This window comes from Heptranchias perlo, chromosome 32 (assembly GCF_035084215.1).
Source record: "Heptranchias perlo isolate sHepPer1 chromosome 32, sHepPer1.hap1, whole genome shotgun sequence".
NCBI classification, from domain to species: Eukaryota; Metazoa; Chordata; class Chondrichthyes; order Hexanchiformes; family Hexanchidae; genus Heptranchias; species Heptranchias perlo.
This window is the reverse complement of record NC_090356.1, coordinates 8,636,671-8,660,176: the sequence shown is the minus strand read 5'-3', so window position 1 is coordinate 8,660,176 and position 23,506 is coordinate 8,636,671. Positions and strand designations below refer to the sequence as shown.

At 42.7% G+C, this 23,506-nt stretch overlaps 1 protein-coding gene across 2 annotated transcripts in view; it reads left to right on the top strand.

The window, feature by feature from the left end:
* The window catches only part of agrn (agrin), a 385,222-nt gene that overhangs the window by 311,162 nt on the left and 50,554 nt on the right, over window positions 1–23,506 (top strand). For both annotated transcript variants that reach the window (XM_067970302.1, XM_067970303.1), the window contains 9 exons: window positions 3,617–3,724; window positions 5,334–5,498; window positions 6,834–6,977; window positions 7,882–8,006; window positions 12,902–13,007; window positions 18,280–18,669; window positions 20,914–21,045; window positions 22,240–22,367; window positions 23,297–23,411. In XM_067970302.1, coding sequence (XP_067826403.1) covers window positions 3,617–3,724; window positions 5,334–5,498; window positions 6,834–6,977; window positions 7,882–8,006; window positions 12,902–13,007; window positions 18,280–18,669; window positions 20,914–21,045; window positions 22,240–22,367; window positions 23,297–23,411 — 1,413 coding nt within the window. The remainder of the gene's footprint in view (window positions 1–3,616; window positions 3,725–5,333; window positions 5,499–6,833; window positions 6,978–7,881; window positions 8,007–12,901; window positions 13,008–18,279; window positions 18,670–20,913; window positions 21,046–22,239; window positions 22,368–23,296; window positions 23,412–23,506) is intronic.

Here is a 23,506-nt window from a genome sequence, read left to right as displayed (position 1 = left end):
CTCCGATTTTCATTGTTCCACCATTGGCGGCCGTGCCTTCAGCTGCCGAGGCCCTAAGCTCTGGAATTCCCTCCCTAAATCTCTCTGCCTCTCCACCTCTCTCTCCTCCTTTAAGTCGCTCCTTAAAATCTACTTCTTTGACCAAGCTTTTGGTCACCTGTCCTAATATCTCCTTATGTGGCTCGGTGTCAAATTTTGTTTGATAACGCTTTTGTGAAGCGCCTTGTAACGTTTTTGCTACGTTAAAGATGCTATATAAATGTAAGTTGTTGTTGAACTGAAGGAGCCTAGATTATGGAGTCAGTTCAACTTCATCACACTACCACAGTGAAGAAATCCAAAAAAAACTTCTAATGGTGCTTAGCAACAAAATATATAAAGGAAAAAAAAATGTTGGATTTGTTGAATTTTTTTTGTAACTGTTTGATCTTTGAGGGGGTTGCTGATGGTGAGACCCTCTTAAACTAATCAGTAGCTATTTGAGTAAATGACCAAAATAACTGGTGTAAATTTAAGGCTATAATTCAGGCTTGAGGTTCCCAATCATGAATTGCACCGTCATCATTCTGACATTTGGACACCTTCAGAGCTCCTCAGTTGAATTACAGCCACCTAACTCACCAACAACCCTTTAATATCCTATTTGCCGTGTTCAGCCCACACTAATCTGCTTCCCATTCAGTAGGAGTGCGAGATGTCACTGAGGAGACTGAATGACATGTTACCACCAGTGAAGCTGATCATGTAACTCAATCAGAGACAAAATCATAAGTTATGACCAGACAAGTATAATGCAGAAAAATACTTTGACTAAGAAACATGAGTTAAATGATCCAGTATAGTCACTACATCCTTGTGACATTATTGTGAAAATGTGACTCTGGTCTGTAACAGAAACCCAATCCAGAAATGCCAGGCAACATCATGACTAGTGTTAACATTCTGGGTCCTGAACAATGGCAGTGTTGAAGATTTGACCATGTCTTGCAGAAATGATCTGTCGATCTGTTACTGAGAGTTTGCAACTAAGATAAGGGAACTGTGAAACCACAGTATGTTTGTTGCCTACCAGTGTTCCCTGGATTCACTTTCAAGCAGCTTGTAGCACAGGGGATGTGCCAGAGGACTGGAGAACCGCTAATGTAGTACCATTATTCAAGAAGGGGAGTAGGGAAAAACCGGGGAACTACAGGCCAGTGAGCCTAACATCAGTGGTAGGAAAATTATTGGAAAAAATTCTGAAGGACAAAATTAGTCTCCATTTGGAGAAGCAAGGATTAATCAGGGATAGTCAACATGGCTTTGTCAAGGGAAGATCATGTCTGACTAATTTGATTGAATTTTTTGAGGGGGTGACGAGGCGTGTGGATGAGGGTAACGCAGTGGATGTGGTATACATGGATTTCAGTAAGGCCTTCGATAAAGTCCCGCACAGGAGACTGGTCAAGAAGGTACGAGCCCATGGAGTCCAGGGTGCCTTGGCACTTTGGATACAAAACTGGCTTAGTGGCAGAAGGCAGAGGGTGATGGTCGAAGGTTGTTTTTGTGACTGGAAGCCTGTGGCCAGTGGGGTACCACAGGGATCTGTGCTGGGGCCTTTGCTGTTTGTGGTCTACATTAACGACTTGGATATGAATGTAAAAGGTATGATCAGTAAGTTCGCTGATGATACAAAAATTGGTAGGGTGGTAAATAGCGAGGAGGATAGCCTCAGTCTGCAGGACGATATAGATGGGTTGGTCAGATGGGCGGAACAGTGGCAAATGGAATTTAACCCGGAAAAGTGCGAGGTGATGCACTTTGGAAGGACTAACAAGGCAAGGGAATACACAATGAATGGGAGGACCCTAGGCAAGACAGAGGGTCAGAGGGATCTTGGTGTGCAAGTTCACAGATCCCTGAAGGCGGTGGAACAGGTAGATAAGGTGGTAAAGAAGGCATATGGGATACTTGCCTTTATTAGCCGAGGCATAGAATATAAGAGCAAGGAGGTTATGATGGAGCTGTATAAAACACTGGTTAGGCCACAGCTGGAGTACTGTGTGCAGTTCTGGTCGCCACACTACAGGAAGGATGTGATCGCTTTGGAGAGGGTGCAGAGGAGATTCACCAGGATGTTACCAGGGCTGGAGCGCTTCAGCTATGAAGAGAGACTGGGAAGATTGGGTTTGTTTTCCTTGGAGCAGAGGAGGCTGAGGGGGGACATGATTGAGGTGTACAAAATTATGAGGGGCATAGATAGGATGGATACTCAGGAGCTTTTTCCCTTCGTTGAGGGTTCTATAACAAGGGGGCATAGATTCAAGGTAAAAGGCGGGAGGTTTGGAGGGGATTTGAGAAATAACTTTTTCACCCAGAGGGTGGTTGGAGTCTGGAACTCACTGACGGAGAGGGTTGTGGAGGCAGGAACCCTCACAACATTCAAGAAGCATTTGGATGAGCACTTGAAATGCCATAGCATACAAGGCTACGGACCAAATGCTGGAATATGGGATTAGATTAGACTGGGCTTGATGGCCGGCGCGGACACGATGGGCCGAAGGGCCTCTATCCGTGCTGTATAACTCTATGACTCTATGTGATTCGAGTGTAGAACCAGATGCAATGTGGGCTGGAAATGGCTGGGATCAGCTGTTTTCCTACTTAAGTTGTTTAAAGTGCTATGAAACAAGATATAATTGCATTAAAAACACATCAGTAAACCAAAGCTGATACAGAAACACTGCAAAACCCTGAGTATGGCCTGGAAGTAATTCTACCAGTGGACAGGTTAAATTAAAAGGGAGCAGAGGTTTTTTTTTAACCACTGGAATATCTTGCTGTACATATTTATTACTGATGACATGATGGCTTTTTCAAGATGGCACAAAGTTTTAATATTTAGTTATTTTTGTGAGTGTATATGTTACATACACATATTTATTCTGTGTTAAAAGTCTTTTAGTTAGCACACAATTCCATGTTTAAAACTGCCATCAGTCTGGGAACCAAGCTGGCGGTCTGGAAATGCGCAACAGAGAGGTGGAGCTCCCTGCAGGCCATTAACTCCTCGTACCCTCCCACAGTCGGCCATGCTGACAGCACCTGGTACTTTCCTCTCCCTAATGGTCCCCTTCCACCAGTGCTGTCATAACTCTGGGAACCCCCAGTACTGCCAAACCTACAAACTCTTTCCCCCACCTACCCCAGCATTACTGCCCGATCGCAAGAATCATTCGATAAATCAAATCCCATAGTCCACCCTCCCTCCCCGTACTAAATTGCAGTGTCCGCTGCCACGTCATGACTACATACCAGAACCATCTCCCAGTTTGATCAAAATCCAACGCCCACATCAAAACCGCTCCAAAACACCACAACTTTGTCCCCGTTACTGCCAAACTTTGCATACCTACCTCCAACCTACTGCATGTTACCCACCATCTTCCTGTACCCCAGCAAAGATTCAATCGCTTTAGTACAGGAGGGAACAGAAGAAACTTGGTGACAAAACAAACATTCTATGTCCGTCATATAAAACACAAATCGGCACTAAATATGTGTTTTGCAAATTTGTTTTAGAATGTGTCCAATACATTATCTGTTTAATCTAATTCTTTGCTTTCTCTTTCTGCAGTTGTAATACCGCCATCTGCCCCACAACAGCACTGCAGCAAATCGGTCTACGGCTGTTGTCTTGATAATGTAACTGCTGCCCAAGGAGTCGGCCTCGCTGGTTGTCCAAGTGAGTTGTATGTCAGTGTTACATCTAACTGCTTTTGCTTTGCAGGGGTGTAGCCAGACTGTAGGGGACTGCTTCTCCTGCAGTTGATTGCACAATCAGGTGGCATGTATTGATGAAACTCTACTGTCTGATTCAGGCAATGGTTTTGCCATGTTTGTACTCTCATCAGTGTCCTGCAGCAACAATTAGAATTATCCCTGCTGTTTCAGGAAGAAGGCTGCACTGAGCGTTTCCTGGAACTGCTTCTCTCCGTACCTGTGCAAGAAGAATTTCTGACTATTCAGAAGAGCATTGTGTACCCAACTAAGGATGAGCTCTCAGGCCTGGATCCTGAACCAGTCTCCCACAGGGCTGCTCAGAGACCAGAACAAGGATGCTCTATATATCGGGACAAGGGTGCATAGATGCCAGTTTCCTCTATCCACAACAAAAAAAACTGTAATATAAGTAGCTTTAAGCAAACGGATATCTTATCATATGGTGGTTTCCTATTGCAGTTAACACCCTGAACTTGAAAGACCCATAATTTGAGTTCCACAACCACAGAAGGCAGGCTTCTCTGATGAGAGACAGAATAACGGCAACACCCTCACCAATGAGATATTCTTTCCCTGGGGACTGAAAGGTCCCTGGACTGTTGATGCAGAACTTTATTTCTGGCATGTTGTGCGGTGCCAGTGGTGAAATGATGATGAGCTTGTGTATATATCCTGTTTATTTTTGAATTGTGACACCCAGATACACTGCAGTGCCAGCCCAGACCAGCAATTTCCCGTGAGGACTGGGGCACAGATCCCTGACATCAGAGCGAGCAGAGCCAAAGCCAAAGGGAGTAATTTTCCACACCAGGACTTTCCTCGGCCCAGCCTCCCTCCTGACCAGCAACCTGGACGCCGGGATGATCCCGGTCTCCGGGTCTTCCACAGGGTCAAATTGGGGTCTTGTGGGGTCTCCAGGGCCGGGGTCCTGACCGGGGAGATCCCGGAAATCCATTTACTCGCCTGTTCGGCTTGGCCTTCCTATAAAGAGGGCTTATCTGCTTGTCTGCCAGCACTTGTGGGGTGGGGGCCCTCTGTAGAGTTCATGGATGTCCACTGCGTTTCACTTCCGCCAGCGGAGTAGGGTGGAAGATTTTCAGACCCCATTTGGGTCAATGGAACCTAAATTCGGGTTTATGGTGACTACTGTATTGTAAAGGGATAGTCACACAGAAGGAGTCATTCTTTGACTTTGCAATCCTACTGGGGAGTTTTGCACATCCACAATGTATACTGCCATGTCATGCTTATGAGTATCCAACCAAAATGTGCACAATGGGTAATTTGTGCCCACATTTCTTTTATGTGCTCTCAGTGGGGAAAGCCACTTCTGATGTGCAAAATTCAAAAATTACCCCCATGCAAGAAAGTGCTAACGTTCCAGGCATACGCTCCGAACATGGATCAATTCATGGAACGGTGTGCCTTTTTTGTTTTAACACCCAGTACTTTTGTCTAGCCTCTTATTATTTTTGTGTACTCATTTTGAAAGTTTATTCGCAAATAAAAAAAATTGCTTCATTACAAACAAAGAGAGTAATGGAGAATGGATTTTGATGTGACCTTTCCAGGCACCTGTCAGTGTAATAAGTATGGATCGTACAGTGGAACGTGTAACCCAAGCACTGGTCAGTGCTCGTGTAAGCCAGGTGTGGGCGGCCTGAAATGTGACCGTTGTGAACCTGGGTTCTGGAATTTCCGTGGTATCGTCATAGACGAGAAGAGCGGATGTACTCGTAAGTGAATCTTAAGGGCGCTTTAGTTGTAGTGTAGAATCTAAAGATGGAGTCCTCTTTACTTCCCCCATTCCTCTCCTGCCCAAATGGATCAATGAATGTACCACCTGACATGATACTGTGCCACACATCAGGAAAGTGCTGGACCTGTGTTGTCTTATGTTTTTTTTAATTCATTCATGGGATGTGGGCGTCGCTGGCGAGGCCGGCATTTATTGCCCATCCCTAATTGCCCTTATGTAGGCCAGTGAGGGTAATGGTAGTATTACAACTGAGCTCAGTGTTCTCACTGGGAAAGAGAAATATTATCTAGTGACCCTTGCTGCAAGTGTCTGAGTGTGGATACTAGGGGACCAACACTCATCGCTCAGGCTTACACACAAACAAAGTCCACTTTAGTGAGTCACCGCTGCTCATCACCTCATCTTGAGGAAGTGAGTTCTTTCACCTCTGGAACCTGTAACTAAATCCATTCCAGATTGGGCTTTGAAATTATGAATGTCTCAGCCAGGGTAGCAGGTAGGACACTGCAATCAGTCTCAGCATCCCAGACTAGGGAGGGGACCATCAGACAATGTCCTTGTTCCTGATCGCTCGCTATCCATTGACATCTAGTGGAAGGTGTGTGTGCACGTGTGTGTGTGTGTGTGTGTGTGCACGTGTGTGTGTGTGTGTGTGTGTGTGTGTGCGCACGTGTGTGTGTGCGCGCGTGTGTGTGTGTGTGCATGTGTGCCTGTGTGTGCGCTTTCATGCCCTCCATGATCAAGTAACCTACTGACACTGGGCTCACAACAGAAGAATGGCCAATTGGACAATGACTGTCAATGTCCGTGGAACCAAATCCCAGCAAGAGTGAGCACCTTCAGGAGAGAAGGGTAGAATATTGTAATTTTTTAATTAAATCTGCAAGAATCCAAAATGAAAAGAGTTTGGGGCAGTCTTGCCCTAGTTCTTAACAGGCATAAATTCATCAGAGTGGAAACACTATTGTTGCAGCAGGTTGAGTGGGTGATGAGGTACATTATTGAGGCAGAGTAGAAGGAGCTTTATTCTAGATCTAACCGTGCTATAACTTACCAGAAAATGATTGGTGTGAGTGTCAGAAATGGAAATATGTTTAGTTCTCCAGCACTGACACCTTTATTTTGAAGAGAACAGATTTTCTATACTATATCATGGCACTGGCTTATTCCTAATTGAATCTTTTTAAGGATCAGAGAAGTTGAAAGCTCTTATTGATTTAGATTCTGTCACATGCCACTGATGCTATGACAGTGTTTCTGTTGTATCTTTCTGCGGTAACGCATTGTTGCATTCCCTCTCTTCCTTGCACAGCATGTAGTTGTGATTCTGTTGGGGCTGTTCGGGATGACTGTGAGCAGATGACTGGCCTGTGCTCTTGCAAAGCAGGCATCACTGGAATGAAGTGCAACCAGTGTCCTGATGGAAGTAAATTGGGGCAGAATGGCTGTGATAAAGGTGAGAGCATTTCAAGCACATTGATGGGTACAGTAAGCAAATTCCTGTTAAACATTTCTTGTAAAAACCTGAACGTTGAGATGGTTTTATTGAAACAAGATACCCTTTAAGTGTTAGATTTCAGAGAGTTTAAGTGGACAGAGTGTTGTCCCATTGGTTGCAACCCAACAAACAGGTGGGACAACACTTTTCTCAGGAGGTCAAGAATTGTGAAGCCTCTGAGCACCCAGAATTGTGGTGATAATTAGCATCAAGTCATTCAGTAGAACCCTGAGCTGTGCAGTAGATTGGGTCAGGTTAAAAAAAAAATCATGAACATATCAGCCTATATAGAAAAGAGATGAATATAAATGATTACAAAGCAATTGGAATAAAATAATAAAAAGAGAGAATGCTGGAAATACACAGCAGGTCTGTCAATGTCTAAAGAGAGAAAAGGCAGATTAATGTTTGATTGCAGACCTTTTGTCAAACCTTCATGGCCTGATGAAGGGGTCCGCTCCCAGAACATTATTCTATCCTTCTTTACCAATGCTGATGGACCAGCTGTGAATGTACAGCATTTTCTGTTTCTATTTTAAGAATCTCTAGAGAGCCAAGTTACCTACAAATGCAAACGTTGGGCTACAAGGCCACTGACTGTTGAAAATGTGAGGAACAGAGGTGCTTTTCTAAGGAGCAGTGTAAGTGGAGCTCTATCTTACATCTGACCTCCACTTTAGAGGGTGAGCGTTGATGGGCCTGTTGGTCTTTTGTTGCCCCTTTGTTGGTTCTACGTCACTAGGTGCAGAGAGAAATAGTATTTGATTTCCTGACTTTGCTGCCCTGATGACGAATGCATCAAAAATATCCGGAAAGTGAATGAAGGGAGAGTTGAATAAATTTTATTTCCACTTTCCCACAGACCCATCTGCTTCCAAATCATGTGCTGATCTTCATTGCCAGTATGGAGCAACTTGTGTGGAGGGTATTGGCCGAGCTCATTGTGAATGTCCCCCTCCCGTTTGCCCAGAAAGTAAAAAGTCTAAGGTAAGACTTCATTGGTGTCATTCTTATTTTCACCTTTGCCCCAAATTACCAAATTGGAGAAAACCATGGCATTGTATATTTAATAAATTTGCGTTCCCGGGTTCTGAGCTTCTCCCGTCAGAGTGCCTACCGGTAATTCGGGGAAACGGTCCCCATAATTTTCCACCCAAATTCCCAAAATGTGCTCCTGGTCAACAAAGCAATGCACCGTGAATGTGAACTTGTCAAATTATTCCATTAAAATCCTGCTCCATCGACTGCCTAGGGCTCTTTGACATCATAAATGGCCCCCTTAGCTCAAGCTCTGTACCCCTCCTTCAGAACCCTCGTCATCACTCCCCTCAGAAAAAAAAAACCCACTCTGACCTCCTGTCCATTCCAACGACTGTCCCATTTCTAACTTCCCATTCCTCTCCAAAGTTCTTGAATTCTTTGTTATCATGCATTTCTCCAGCACATCTCCAGTGTTGGTTCCTGGTGCTGCTCTGTCACCATCAGAGAATCCCACAGTTCCACCCTTGCCCTCCTCATCTTCATCGTTTCCATACTGCCCCTCGGACATGTTATCCGTGGATCAGTTTCCATATGTATGCTGATGACCGCCAGCTCCATCTTTCTGCCGCCACTTTCACTTCCATGAACAATTCTGTGTTGTCTGACCAAGTTGTAGATGGGACTTTGAGAAAGCAGAGACTATCTCATTTGAGTCCCACCAAAAATTCTGTACTCTTGATCCAAACTTCATTCGCCTCTCCAGTGGCTCACTCAGGCTGAAGGAGACACTATGCGGTCTTGGTGTCCTGTTTGACCCTGAGCTGAGTTTCGAATCCCATATTCTGTCCATCATTAAGACGCATACTTTCGCCACAATGTGACAGTCTCCACCTCTTCCTTATTCTCCATCACCAAAAGTCGTTATTCATGCTTTTGTTGTCGCTAGATTCAACCCAGCTCCACCTTACACAGATTTGAACTCATCCTAATCTCTGCTGCCCATATCACGTCCTTCACCAAGTCTCGCTCATCTATCCCCTCTTCCTTGTTGAACTCCACTGATTCCCTGTTTCAAATGCATCAAATTCAAGATTTTTATTGTTGTTTATAAATCCCTTCATGCCATGCCCCACTTTTCTAATTTCCTCCAGCCCATGGCATACAGTCCTCCAATTCTGGCCTCCTGTGCATTCCCCTTCTCCTGGTGTTCCTCATTTGTGGCACAGCTTTCAATATCTAGATCCTACTCTCTGGTTCTTCCCTCTCCAAACCACTTTGCCTTGCAATGAAGTGTGAACGTGGCTCAGTATTACAACACTCACCTGTGAGTCAGGAGATTGTGGGTTGATGTCCCACTTTGGGAATTAAGCACTGGAACTTCAGTGCAGCACCGAGGATGCAGCATTGTTCGAGCTGCCATCTTTCCCACGGCGTTACTCAAAGAAGAACAGTTGAGTGTTCTCGGTGTCCCTGCCTAAACTAATTCCTCAGCCAAAATAGATTAACTGATCATTTACCTCATTGCTGTTTGTGGGACCTTGCTGTGTACAAATTGGTTGCTGCCTTTGCCTGCATAACAACATTCACTATACTTCAAAAGTAATTTATTGGCTTTGGGCCATCCTGAGGATGTGACAGGCACTATATAAACGTAAATTTGTTCTTTCCTCTCCCTGCCGTTCAAAGCCCCCTCGGCCATACATTTGATCAACTCTCCTAAATCCGCTGCCAATTAGTCCGATCCCTGCTATGTCAAGAGTCTCGGGATGTTTTATTTTGTTAAAGGTGCACTACAAATGCAAGTTGTTGTAAAATCAGAAGTTCTAAATTTGTGTAAAGGTAATTTTTCCTAATTTTTCAACTTGTGCATACAAATAGCTCTTGGTATTGTACCGGGGTGGGGAGAGAATCACCTAAGGGCACAATCACTTTGAGATAGATGCCCACTGCACTGCCATTTTGGATCAAGTAATCTTTCTGCCCACTTTTTATATAAGACTTTGGTTCTTTTGCTCTAACCGTTGGCGAAGGTTTTGACCGTTAACAGCAAGTTTTATCACCGTTTATTGGAATTTGTTTCACTGCAAATTGGTGCCATTTGTGGACATTTTAGTGATAGTCTAGTATAGGTCTTTAGTGAACTTTTACTACTTTTGAAAATTTTTGGTGATTTTACACTTTCTCCAATGTCATTGGTCTGGTTGGAGGGTGATGTCTGGCAAGTCGATATAACCTTGCATTTACTAATAATCTGACACCATTCCCACTTCCCAAATCCAAATTTCATGCACACTTTGTCCTGTCTGCTACCATCCCTTATGTATCAGTCAGGCTCAGAGCCTGACTTCATGTAGACTGATAATATTCACAGTATTAGGGGCAATTTGTTTTTCCTTGGGACTTAGAGCGGAATACTTGGAGGTTTTAAGCCTGGTACAGTGCATCAGTCCCCTCTTTTTTGATCTAGTTAAGCAACCATGATCAACAAACGAGGTAAGAGACAGTATCAAGCTTAAAAAAAAGGCTTACACGAACGCAAGGAAAAAATTCCATCAGATTGGGAGAGCTATAAAAAGCAACAAAGGGATACAAAGTAGGTAATGAGGTGCAAAAAAAGGAATATGAAAAATAGGACATCAAAGCTAATAGCAAAAGTTTTATAAATTAATTAAAAGAAAGAGAGTAAAGGGCCCATTAAAGACAGAAGCAGGCAAGACTATAATGAATAATAAGGAATTGGCAGATTTGTGAAATTCGTACTTTATATCTGTTTTCACAGTGGAGGAAGAGGACAAAATATCAGTGGTACAAGGTAACCTAAAAATAAGCCAAGGGGAGGAACTTAGTGGGTTTAATATAAGTTTAAAAAATGGTACTGGAGAAAATAATGGGACTTGAGATCGACAAATCTCCACCCCTGGGTATTAAAAGAAATAGGTGAGGAAATTGCAGATTCATTCGTCATAATTTTCAAAAGCTCACTCGATTCAGGAATTGAGCCTTTGGATTGGAAAATTCCAAATGTCACTCCATTATTTAAAAAGGGAAAAAACCACGTAACTTCAGACCTGTCAGTTATAACATTAGGTGTGGGGAAGTTACTGGAACCTATCGTCAGGGACAGAGGGACTAAGCACCTGGACATGTATGAGCTGATCAGAGAGTCAGCATGGATTTATGAAGGGTATGACATGTCTGACTAATTTTGTTGAATTTTTTGAGGAGATCACTAACTAGCATGGTGGATAGGGGGTTGTCTATGTATGTTGTCAATAAGGACTTCCAGAAAGCTTCTGATAAGTTTCCGCACAAGACACTTTCAACAAAAATAAAAGTGCATAAAATTGAAGGTAACCTTGTGATGTTGGTTGGTTGGAGGAGACAGAGAGTAGGGATAAAGATTTTGTTCTCCGATTGGCAGGACGTGACGAGTGGCATTCCGCAGAGATCTGTACTGGGGTCTCAGCTCTTTTCACCCTATATATTAATGACTTGGATGAAGGAATAGGGAGTTGTATATCCAAGTTTGCAGATGACACTAAGTTGGATGTGCAGTAAATTGTGTGGATGGGAGCAAGAAGTTACAAAGGGACATAGACTAAGTGAATGGGCAAAGCTATGGCAGATGGAGTTCAACATGGGGAAGTGTGAGGTCGTCCACTTTGGATCTGAGAAAGACAAATCTGAATATTTTCTTAATGGTGAGAGACTTGGAGCTGTGGGGGAGCAAAGGGATTTAAACGTCCATGTACACAAATGAACAAAAGCTAGTGCACAGGTACAAAAAGTAATCAAAAAGGCTGATGGAATGTTATCCTTTATCTCAAGGCGCTTGGAATTCAAAAGTGAGGAAGTGTACTTCAGTTGTACAGAGCCTTGGTTGGACCCCATCTGGAGTACTGTGTTCAATTTTGGGCACCAAACCTCAGGAATAATATGTTGGCCTTGGAAGGGGTGCAGCGCAGGTTCACTAGAATGATACCAGGGCTTAAAGAGTTAAATCATGAGGCCAACTTGCATAAACTTGGCTTGTTTTCCCTTGAGTTTAGACAGTTGAGGGGTGATCTAATTGAGGTATGATCAAGGGATTAGATAAGATAGGCACAAGGAAACTATTTCCTCTGGTGGGCGAATCCAGGACAAGAGGGCGTAATCTTAAAATTAGAGCTAAGCCATTTAAGAGTGAAATCAGGAAGTGCTTTTTCACACAAAGGGTAGTGGAAATCTGGAACCTGCTCCCCCAAAAGGCTGTGTGTTGTGGGTCAGTTGAAGTTTTCAAGAGATAGATAGATTTCTGTTAGGTCAGGGTATCAAGGGAGTTGAGGTACAGATCCGTCATGATCTAATTGAATGATGATGTGGAGATGCCGGTGATGGACTGGGGTTGACAATTGTAAACAATTTTACAACACCAAGTTATAGTCCAGCAATTTTATTTTAAATTCACAAGCTTTCGGAGGCTTCCTCCTTCGTCAGGTGAACGATGTGAAAATGAAATCCTCGAGATGAAATCGCATTTATAATTCACAGAACAATGCTTGGTGCGTACAGACAGTTTTGTACTCACCAAGCACTCAGAAGCCCATTGGAAAGGTGATGTTACAAAACTGTCTGTACTCACCAAGCATTGTTCTGTGAATTATAAATGCGATTTCATCTCGAGGATTTCATTTTCACATCGTTCACCTGACGAAGGAGGAAGCCTCCGAAAGCTTGTGAATTTAAAATAAAATTGCTGGACTATAACTTGGTGTTGTAAAATTGTTTATAATTGAATGATGAACAGGCTCGAGGGGTTGAATGGCCTACTCCTGATCCTATGCTTCTATGTTCTTTAGCATGTAATTCTAATCGTGATGTGTATGCAACCTTTGCTTATTTGCCTCCTTGTACCATATCAGGTCTGTGGCTCCGATGGTATAACCTACGCTGACGAGTGCCAGCTCAAAACCATTGCATGCCGCCAGGGCACTGTAATCACAATTACACACCAGGGGCCTTGTCAAGGTAAGGAAGTTCACCAAGCACAGTGTGATATTTTAACTTGGAAGGGAAAAGTAGGGAGGAGGGAAACAAAACTATGGATGGTTGCCATAGATGCCTGAATCTCCCTGTGCTGGATTTGCCTGCCCAAATGAAGCTTGCAGAACTAAAAAGCAGTATGTCCCCTCTTTTGAATAAAGAAAAATTCACTGACTTCTTCTCATGACAATATAGCCCTGTTTACATGGCATGTGAATACAGAGTGAAGCCTTTCTGGAAGAAGCCCATTGGAAAGGTGATGTTACTGATTAATGCTTTACTCGAGAGTAGATTTTTTTTTTGATTCCTCGAAGAAGTGCAGATTTGAATCAGCTTTTACACGAGTGCTCGTTCAGTTTGGATTCCAGTTTGTGAGCCAGCACCTCTCCCCCATTAACACTGATAATTGCAGCTCCTTTATCCCACCAGCAAAATCGACCCTTTAGAGACTGGGTGGTAATCTGACGGAGCAGGGAGCAGATCTCTCCGCCCCCCCCGCCCCAGTTGTAGAAACTGCTTGAAATCAATGGACTGAAGATCGGACGGGTTCTACAATGGGAGGGCGCTCCTCTCCACCAGACTTATGCCCGAGCAGTGAAGACGAAAACCTGCCCGCTGTGTCTGTGATTCCTGCAATCCAAACTAAACGAGGGCTGGTGTAAAAGCTGCTTTAGGTTGACTCGATTCTGCGTTTGCTGTTGGCCTCCTACCGGCAAAAAAGACTGAATGACTGACCTTATGATGGCGAGGCTCTGCTGCACTGTCATACTTGTTGTAACTTTGTTGAATCCATGCTCCTCCGTTCTGTAAACCAGGTGGAACCTGCATGCAAAGTAATTTGGAACGGAATTTTTTGCATATCGAACCAAATAAACATTTACTATTCTAACTATAGCTAGGGTTTTGGCTGAACATAATGCAGCTGTCCAAGTTGATATCAGAAATTAGGACTGATAGGCTGTACTGAAATCAAAGTAAAAATATATCTGCAAAGAACATGCTTAAGTACAAAAGATTCTTTGGAAATTCAGTCACCAACATGAATCCATTCTGAGTACTGGATCCAAAGATAGGCAACTTTCATGTCCAATTTCATGAACCCAATAGAAATTCACATGAAAAGTAAGATAGCAGAAGAATATTTTCCATCTAAGTGTTCTATTTGCAGCCAGAACTTACAATGAAGTTGGAATTCAAATAGAAAAAAGCAGCTAGTGTCTGACTAGATGCTGTGCAGGCCTTGGGCTCGATGCAGCGGCTGTACGGGGAAATAGCCTCCAGAGACCAATGTTAGTAAAATACATGGTAAAGCAGTCCCACACACCTGGTGAGGAGCTATGCTTGAAGGGAGTGTGGTTTAGGGAATTGCCGCTGTTGTGTTGAAACCCTATCAGCAACAAGTGATCCCTTTGAACTTAGCTCCCTGCTGAGAACGCAACATCCGGTGAATTTACCCTATAAAGTGGTTATAGGATTTTCCAGGAATCAGACTGCAGATTATTGATACATGTGCATTATTTTAACAATTGTTGATCCTTCCCTTTGACCGTCAGCACGGACCAGTGATGTGAAACGTGTTAGCAAATTGTGTCAACTCCTGATCGTCACTCCCAGCAAAAAAAAGGGCGAAAACCGAGTCTTACAACTCTCTGAATTTTATTTATATATATGTTTTATATTAAAATTAAACAGCAACAATCAACTGGACTAATGTAAAGGTAATAATGTCCCAGAATTTGCGTGTGCCGTGAGTTGAATTTTTTTCCTTACCCTTCAGCTCCAATGAATTTTGCGTCGCAAATTGCTGGAAGGGCGAGCTGATAACAGGGCATCTGAGACCTTGGTGAATAACGCGACCAACAGCCTATCTCCTTAACCAATGAAATTTAAGGATAGAGAAAGAAGCGATGGGTTAGGGAATAGTGAATTAGAGTCAAATTAAATACAGAAAAGGATAGGGTTAAGAGAGAGAAAAAAGAGACAGAAAGGAAAAGTAAGAAAACATTTTAAAAACCTCTAAGAACAATTTACTACCTGCAGGAATGAGATTCCAGTTTCAATTGTTCCCTTTCTGGGCCTCCAAGGTTGAGTGGCATTGCAGGAACGTAAATCTAGAAACTTAACTGGACCAGCCTTATAAATACTGTGGCTACAAGAGCAGGTCAGAGGCTGGGTATTCTGTGGCGAGTGACTCACCTCCTGACTCCCCAAAGCCTTTCCACCATCTACAAGGCACAAGTTAGGAGTGTAATGGAATACTCTCCACTTGCCTGGATGAGTGCAGCTCCAACAACACTCAAGAAGCTCGACACCATCCAGGACAAAGCAGCCCGCTTGATTGGCACCCCATCCACCACCCTAAACGTTCACTCCCTTCACCACCGGCGCACAGTGGCTGCAGTGTGTACCATCCACAGGATGCACTGGAGCAACTCGCCAAGGCTTCTTCGACAGCACCTCCCAAACCCGCGACCTCTACCACCTAGAAGGACAAGAGCAGCAGGCACGTGGGAACAACACTACCTGCACGTTCCCCTCCAAGACACACACCATCCCGACTCGGAAATATATCGCTGTTCCTTCATCGTCGCTGGGTCAAAATCCTGGGACTCCCTAACAGCACTGTGGGAGAACCTTCACCACACGGACTGCAGCGGTTCAAGAAGGCGGCTCACCACCACCTTCCCAAGGGCAATTAGGGATGGGCAATAAATGCCGGCCTCGCCAGTGATGCCCACATCCCATGAACGAATAAAAAAAATCATTAAGTGTCCTTACGCCGTGAAATACTAGCCCTAACTTTCTGTGGCAAGTTTAATTCGTATTTATGGCGCAAATCAAGCAATTTCTTAACACTCACGGGGAGGTTGAGGGGGAGCTGCCGTTTTCACGAGGCTGACGGCGGAGCGGCAAAAATCATCCAGCAATTTGCGGTGATACGCAACTCACGGAGTAGCTCTTCCTTGCCACAAATTGCTGGATTTTTCTTTAACACCGAGTGCCTTTAGCTTGCCCTTATTTGCAACAAATTCTGGCCCGATCTGATGGAGTTCATGTCATGTCACAAATAGCCTCTTGTATTTTTATTTTACGTTTCTTTTCCAATATTCCCCCTCGCTCCCCTGAGGGAGAATATTGGAATACGTTACCGTGCCCAAGTGGCATTTCGTCACGTGTGAAACCAGACAATTGAGCATTGGCGCTGCTGCTCAGATGCAGAGGGCATCAGAGCTGAGCCTAGTCCTGAGGCAAATTGGAGCGCCCTAAGTAGTGCCCCAGCTGAAACCAGAAAACTTAGCAAAGTCCAAAGGATTGAAGCTTGGACCTTCTTGGTCTGCATGGCTCAGCACCACAGCGGGCAATTCATCTACTGACTTAGCCAGTAGGGGAGGTGCCACGTAGTAACTTCTGGCTGCACGTAACATGTAACTTCTGATAACCATTATTCTATGTTAATGCTAATGAGTTAGTGCGTACTGCCACCTTATTCTGCCGCTCCTGCAGTTTTTTTTAAAATCAAGGTTTCACTGATTATTACACCGTTTTTCTCTTACAGATTATTCTGTTAGGTCCACAATTATTTGTACCAGTTGTTCTGAGAGCCACGATTGTTCAGTAAATCGTGTACGAGACACTACTGTGGAAAATACACTCTGAAATCCACTAGCTGTTTTCTCTTCGGTGCCTGTGAATTAAAATGCTGTTATTTCCTCTTTAACCCTTTGAGAACTGCAGTAGAAATAAATCACCTTTACGGTACGGTAGCATAGTGGTTATGTTACTGGGCTAGTAATCCAGAGGCCTGGACTAAAATCCAGAGTCATGAGTTCAAATCCCGCCACGGCAGCTGGCGAATTTAAATTCAATTAATTAAATAAAAATCTGGAATTAAAATACTAGTATCAGTAATGATGGCCATGAAACTACCGGATTGTCATAAAAACCCATCTGGTTCACTAATGTCCTTTAGGGAAGGAAGCCTGCCGCCCTTACCCGGTCTGGCCTATATGTGACTCCAGACCCACAGCAATGTGGTTGATTCTTAATTGCCCTCTGAAATGGCCTAGCAAGCCACTCAGTTGTAAAATCTCGCTCACCACCACCTTCTCAAGGGCAATTAGGGATGGGCAATAAATGCCGGCCTTGCCAGCGACGCCCACATCCCGTGAACGAATTTTAAAAAAAGCTGTTGACTATGGAATTACGGTTGGAAGCAAATTCTGAGGCCCAAACGTGTCCAGGTTTGGAAAACATGCCAGATCACGACGACGGAAGTTCAAATAGTTATTGCAATAGTCATCGGAAGTATCTGATTCACATTCTGAAACGTGGACCCAGTGCAATGGTCATCTTATACAGATTTGAATGTACGGTTGTGTCACTTACAAGTGGCTACAGTGCCCTAATCTTTCCTGCAGCTCTGGACTTTGCCATTGCCTGCAAATGTCTGCCATGATCTCTTGAAGACCTAGACAGTTGTCGTGATGACATGGGCGGGCACGGCAGTCTTGTGTTACGTAGCCATAATGGCCATTGATGCAGAAAAACATTTACTGCTGTGATTTTCAGGGAGTAGAGCAGCTGCTATATGCTAGTTATAAAATATAGGGTACTTTACCTCTCTTTTCTGAAAAACACCACATGGGTGTTGTATTTAAATATCTAGATTTTTTTCCCTCCTATAATTTTATATTTGCCAGGTCAAATATCCATTGTGAAACTTCAACTCATGCGTTACCTGGCCCGAGTTCATAACCTCCTTGTTCTTTATAGTCGCGTTTGTATAAAAACAACCATTTGTTGAGAACAAAGGCAATAAAAATAATAGATGCTTTATTGAGGTGCTTGCAAGTCTGTTCACTGTTCTGGGGGCCTTTACATGGGCTAATGGTTGTGTCTCTTGTGTAGGAGCCCAAAATGACTCAAGACCATCTGTTTCTCTGCAATTAACCATAACCATCTTATATTTCATGCAAATTGCACTGGATGTTCAGTCTCAAAGAGTTAAAGACAATGCAAGAGATTTATGCTTCCACATGGTTAGATTCACTTATCTGCCTGATGAAATTTTGAAGCTAAGCTGTGTGTACATAGCTTAAAATGCACTTTCCTTTTTTTTTAGGATAAAGGGGTTTCCTGAATTGAGGATCCGATTCTTAAAGCCTGCTGTACCTATATGTTTTTTGGTGCTATGCTTTCCTAAACATCCCTTCATTTACTTCTGTGACTATAGAAACTATCTCACCTCTCTATACAGGAACTCCATCGAGACCAACCACTGCTCCTACCACACACTCTGCTCAGACAACCAAATGGCTGAAAATGTCCCCATCAACAATCACATCTTCAACAAGGGAAGAAATCATACCCTCAGCACCGGTTGAAAAGACGAACTCTTCACTCCTTGAAGCAATGCCCAATCCTAAATCCACAGCATGGCCTACACACACCACGAGACCACATGTCCGAGCCAAGACATCCACGATAACCAGAGGTCCTTTTGTCACTGCCTACCCTGCCACTGCCCGGCCTACGACCTCAGTCAATCCATCTGAACCCCCTGATCAGTCAGGCAGTGGGGATTTCAGTGGGGATACAGATCTTGAAGCAAGTGGTGATCTAGAAGCTAGTGGAGTTGAGCCTTTGGGTAATGTGAATTGATAATGTTTGGTAAGATAAGTCGGAGATGAATGAGAGTGTCTGTTTATTGTGGAGTGCTGCACAGAGTGCTAAAATAGAACTATGATGTCCTAGAATTATTGGAACAAATGTATACAGGCTTAACTTTTAAAGCCAGCCTCGTATCTCTTTCACCTCTCCTCCAAAAAAAGAAGTTGACTTTGGTGGCACAAAGCAACTCAACTCTAGGTTACAGGAGGAAAACACAATTACTTTTTCGCAAGAGTTCCCTCCTTTTTAGTGGTGTGTGATCATACAGCACTGCTTTAAGTGTGGGATGTTATACCGCCTTTGAAAGCTGAAATACTCTTCAGCAGTTTAGATGGATCTAAGCCAATGAGTTGATCACTATGTGAAATTCATAATTGTAAATCTGGTCGAAATTTAATGCTACCACTTTATGTGTAAAGGTTTACAACTGCTAACTGCAGTTGAGAGCTGTATCAATGATGGAACAACACGTACAAAGCCTGAAGCACGAACAATGAACATACAAACAATGACAGACAGGAAAAGACCCTTTCTGGTCCATCCAGGCTGTCCCAAACAATTTGTGACACCTTGTGCATCACAATATATACACTCCCCACCCCACCCAAAACCATGTGACCGCCTGGGAGAGGCAAAAAACCAGACCCAAAAACCCAGGCCAATTTGGGGGAAAAAATCTGGGAAATTCCTCTTCGACCCCACTCCCCACCCCCACCCCCCCCCAACCTTAGGCGATCAAAATTGGTACAGGAGAAATGTTAAAAAAAAAACTGCTCAGTAAACCCAACCCTACCCAACAAAATGAAAGACAGAAATTGGGTTCTAGAAGTGACAGCTTGGCCATTATACATGTGGACTCTCCTATGTAACCATAAGGCCATATTATACCCAGCATAGCCTGAAAATGAGTCTTGTGAGTCAGCACAAATTCCAGTAGTAAAATTTCAAAAAAAATTCCTACAGTTTGTGTGTGGCCATCTCCCATGCAACATTGCTGCCTAAAATACTCTCTCTGTTTTTAAAATTTGAAATGCAAAGTCATCGGCCACTTGCCAAACTGGAGCCTTTCAAACATGCAGTTAGCTATAGGGAATCTGTCGTTCCTATTGAAAGTAAAACTTACCATTTTGTGCTCCCAGCAACTATACGGTTAGATGTGTGATACCTCTGCTCTTGTTGCAGTTGAACTTAGTCTGCGCCTATTTGCTGTAATCTGAAGGTTAGAATGTAAAATTGTAATTCAAAAGCAGTGCAAGAATTGCCTTTAGTGTATTTTCAAGTAATTCTGTTAAGTTGAATATACATTAAAACCCGTTGCTGTAAATAGAAGGTGCAGAGTAGGATTCATTGGATATAATATTTATCAAGCAGGCAGACGCAACTAAATAATTCATGCCTTCCATTGGGTTTGTCTGACGAACCTCTACTACATACAGAATTGCACCCTATTCTTTGTTTGTGCCATGTGTATTGCTATAAAACATCATTTAACAATGTTCTGAATATTAAGTAAGTGACTGTGATGACAACCCTACTGGATTGATGCGTGTGGTATGCAATGACCTCATGACATCGTAGAGTGTTATCGGTTGTCAAGGCAACATTTTTTCTGTGGTGTGTCATTTACAAATGCGAGATAAAAGTTCACTCTTCTCTTCTGTTAAACCCAATTTTTATAAAATACTCAAGATTAGGGACGAAAATTGTGAAATCGCACTATCCAAATGTTCAATCATAGAATCTTACTGTGCAGAAGGAGGCCGTTCGGCCCATCATGCCGATTTGTTCGAAATTCCTTTGTCCATTGGTTTAACAGCATTAAACCATTTATTTTTTAATGTGTTAATTCCTCTTTTAAAATAGTGGACAAAGTAATTTTATATGATTTGTGCTAAATGTTTATACGCTAATATCACTCGATTTCACCACCTATGTCTTAGAGAATGGGATAATATGATCAGGATTTAGACAATAAAAATTATTCCAATTTGTCTTATTATGTAGCATTAATATATGGACAGCATAACTTTATATAATATACAACAATGTTAAAATAACTGGCTTCAAGGTTTAATGTCAGTTTTTATTCGTGGGACTATCAGATCCATTATTTTTAATGAGCGTATAAGCTTAAGTAGAATATTAAAAAGATGCATTTAATGGCATCTAATTTTCAGTATTCAGTTGACCTAGGTTACAGTTTAGTCTTTGTTATCTATAGGTTTCAATGAGTCCTTAATAGCTGCTCCAACACCTGTCCCGATTGAAAGGTCATCGTGTGATAACACGGAGTTCGGCTGTTGCCCCGATGGAAAAACACCATCTTTGGATGGTGAGGGAAACAACTGTCCACGTAAGTGCCATGAAGAATGCAAAAACCACACTTGGCTGAGATAATTAGCGATTGTCCAGGGCCAGCGTGCTCTGTAGTGTTTGTCAGAATGCCTTGTGTTGAGTGAACTGCATTATGAGGGAGTCATGTTCCGAGTGCACGCTGATGGCGGGCAACCTTGCCCATTGCCAGCACCTATCAATAAAGCATGGGCTGCCCCAACGTGTACCCAGATAATTTAGGCTTTATTGTCTTAAAAATTGATTCTGGAATAGAAATTCCAAAAAATCTCAGAATTTGTAGCAATATAGAAACAAAAAGCATGTAGTGAATCTGTGGGATACAATTTTCTCCATGTGTCGTTTACTGCATTGGTTAATGCAGATGTTAAATTTCTGTCTGTGTTATCTTAAGCACAAAAATTTAGCACAGAAATAGCACACAGGAACAAAAAAACCCTAGTGTTTTTTTCATTTGGTTAATTAAAATATTTCAGCTGTTTAGGTTGTGAACTGAGCAATTTATTTACTTTCCCAATTACCTACACGTACATACCCAGCCTAAAAAGGCAGGCTGGAAATTTACAAAAATTCTGAAAATATAATCTGACATGAAAACAGTGTGAACATTGCACTAGAAAATAGGTTTTCCTTCTTTGAAGATTATAGATTTTGAATTCATTACAGACAAATGCGTTAGAAATTCCTCCTCTCCATAACCTCCAATCAAGAACTTAAGTAAATGATGACATTTCATATAATAGAAGGAATTGAATCAATCAGTGATGTATTCATCCCTACATGAAAGTGCAGAATCTGAATGCCACTGATGCAAAGTGTGTTTTAATTTCTATGTAAAAATGAAATTTAATTTCTTTATTCATTTCCTGCTGGTTTAAACCTGTCTCTTCTCTAACGATTCTTTCTCTTTGTCTACTTAACTTCTTGCCAACCTCAATAGTTCGGAGCTGTGGAGCAAAACTTGTGGTAACATCTGGTATTTATGGCATTGCGTTACGAACCAAATTTACATGTACACCTATTCTAAGCGTCCTCTGAACTACTAATTCAAAGAATATGTCATCCTACTAACCTTAAGACTGGCACTACCAACCATTCACTTTGAAATCAGCCAGTGATACAGTCTTATTTATCATATGCTCACTAGGGTATTGACTAATGCCAGGTTCCCTCTGTTTTTTTTTGCTTTCAATAGCTACTAAGGTATTCCAAGGAGTTCTCATTTTGGAAGAGGTCGAGGGTCAAGAACTTTTTTACACACCAGAGATGGATGACCCCAAGTCTGAACTGTTTGGTGAAACTGCCAGAAGTATTGAAAGTGCTGTAAGTGATGGTTGACAGCTGATGAATTATGTTCTTCTCCTCTGATTTGCACCAAATAAGTAGGCCAAGGAAGAGCAAAGTTCAGGGATACCAAGTGCAGAGCTTAATTATCAAAAAGCTGGCCGTTCATACGAATGAAAAAAATTGGCTTGCTAAGTTTTGATGGGTACTGGTTTCTGCATCATGGCCATTAACTTGTGGATTTATCTCATTTCCCAAGCTGATCTATTTGCCGTGCATTGGAAGATATTGGCCCACAGTCAGCTATCTTTACTCTCTATGAAAAATGAATTGAGTATTAGTGCCGCAGAACGCTAGGGTTGGCCTCTTCACTCACCAGCAACCTGTGGAAAATGCTTTATCCTCCCTGAATGCCATTCATCTCCATTCAGTCCATGGCTGCTATTGCCTTTATTGTGCAGTAAAATAAATCTTCATTGTCATTCTGTGGATAAGGTGTATAGCCGATACTCTTCAGTTTAAAAAAAAAATGTTTTAAAATTAAAATCAAACATGGTACAAAGCAGTAATGGGGTTTCCTCCATTATCCCCCTCCTGTGTCCTCATTATAAAACCTCCACTACAGGCATCTGCTAATATTGCTCTTCACTTGATCTTTGGGAGCTGCTTGAGAATTTTGCAGGGAGATTCGCCCTCAGGTTTCCCTTAAGTCCACATTGGCTGCACTCCTCACCTTTTGTAGGCCCAACTAAGATTGGGCAGGCAGTCAGTCAGTAGGTGGGTTGGGGGTATGGCATGTGTTTAAATAAGTGCAAAGAGGTTACTCCTCACAAAATTCTGGTTGCACAATCGGGGTAGGGGTTATTTCTGAAAAGGAATTGATTAATCACATTGTTTTCAGCCAAGTTTGGATCACTTCTAGCATCTGCTTGTTTAACTATGTGTCCCACAATCTCAACTCCATCCAGCTGAATGAACTCTTGGGGAACTCAAATGTCAAGAAAGATTTTAAGAGTGTCCGAGTCCGTGGTCTGGGACCAAGCAACTCTGTGCGTACCATTGTTGAAGTCCATTTTGATCCAAGTAAGTACACAAAATGAGCCAACCTATTACATGGGTCAATTGCAAGAAAACAGCAAAAATGTTTACTGGAAATTTGTTCTTGCTACCTGTTTTTT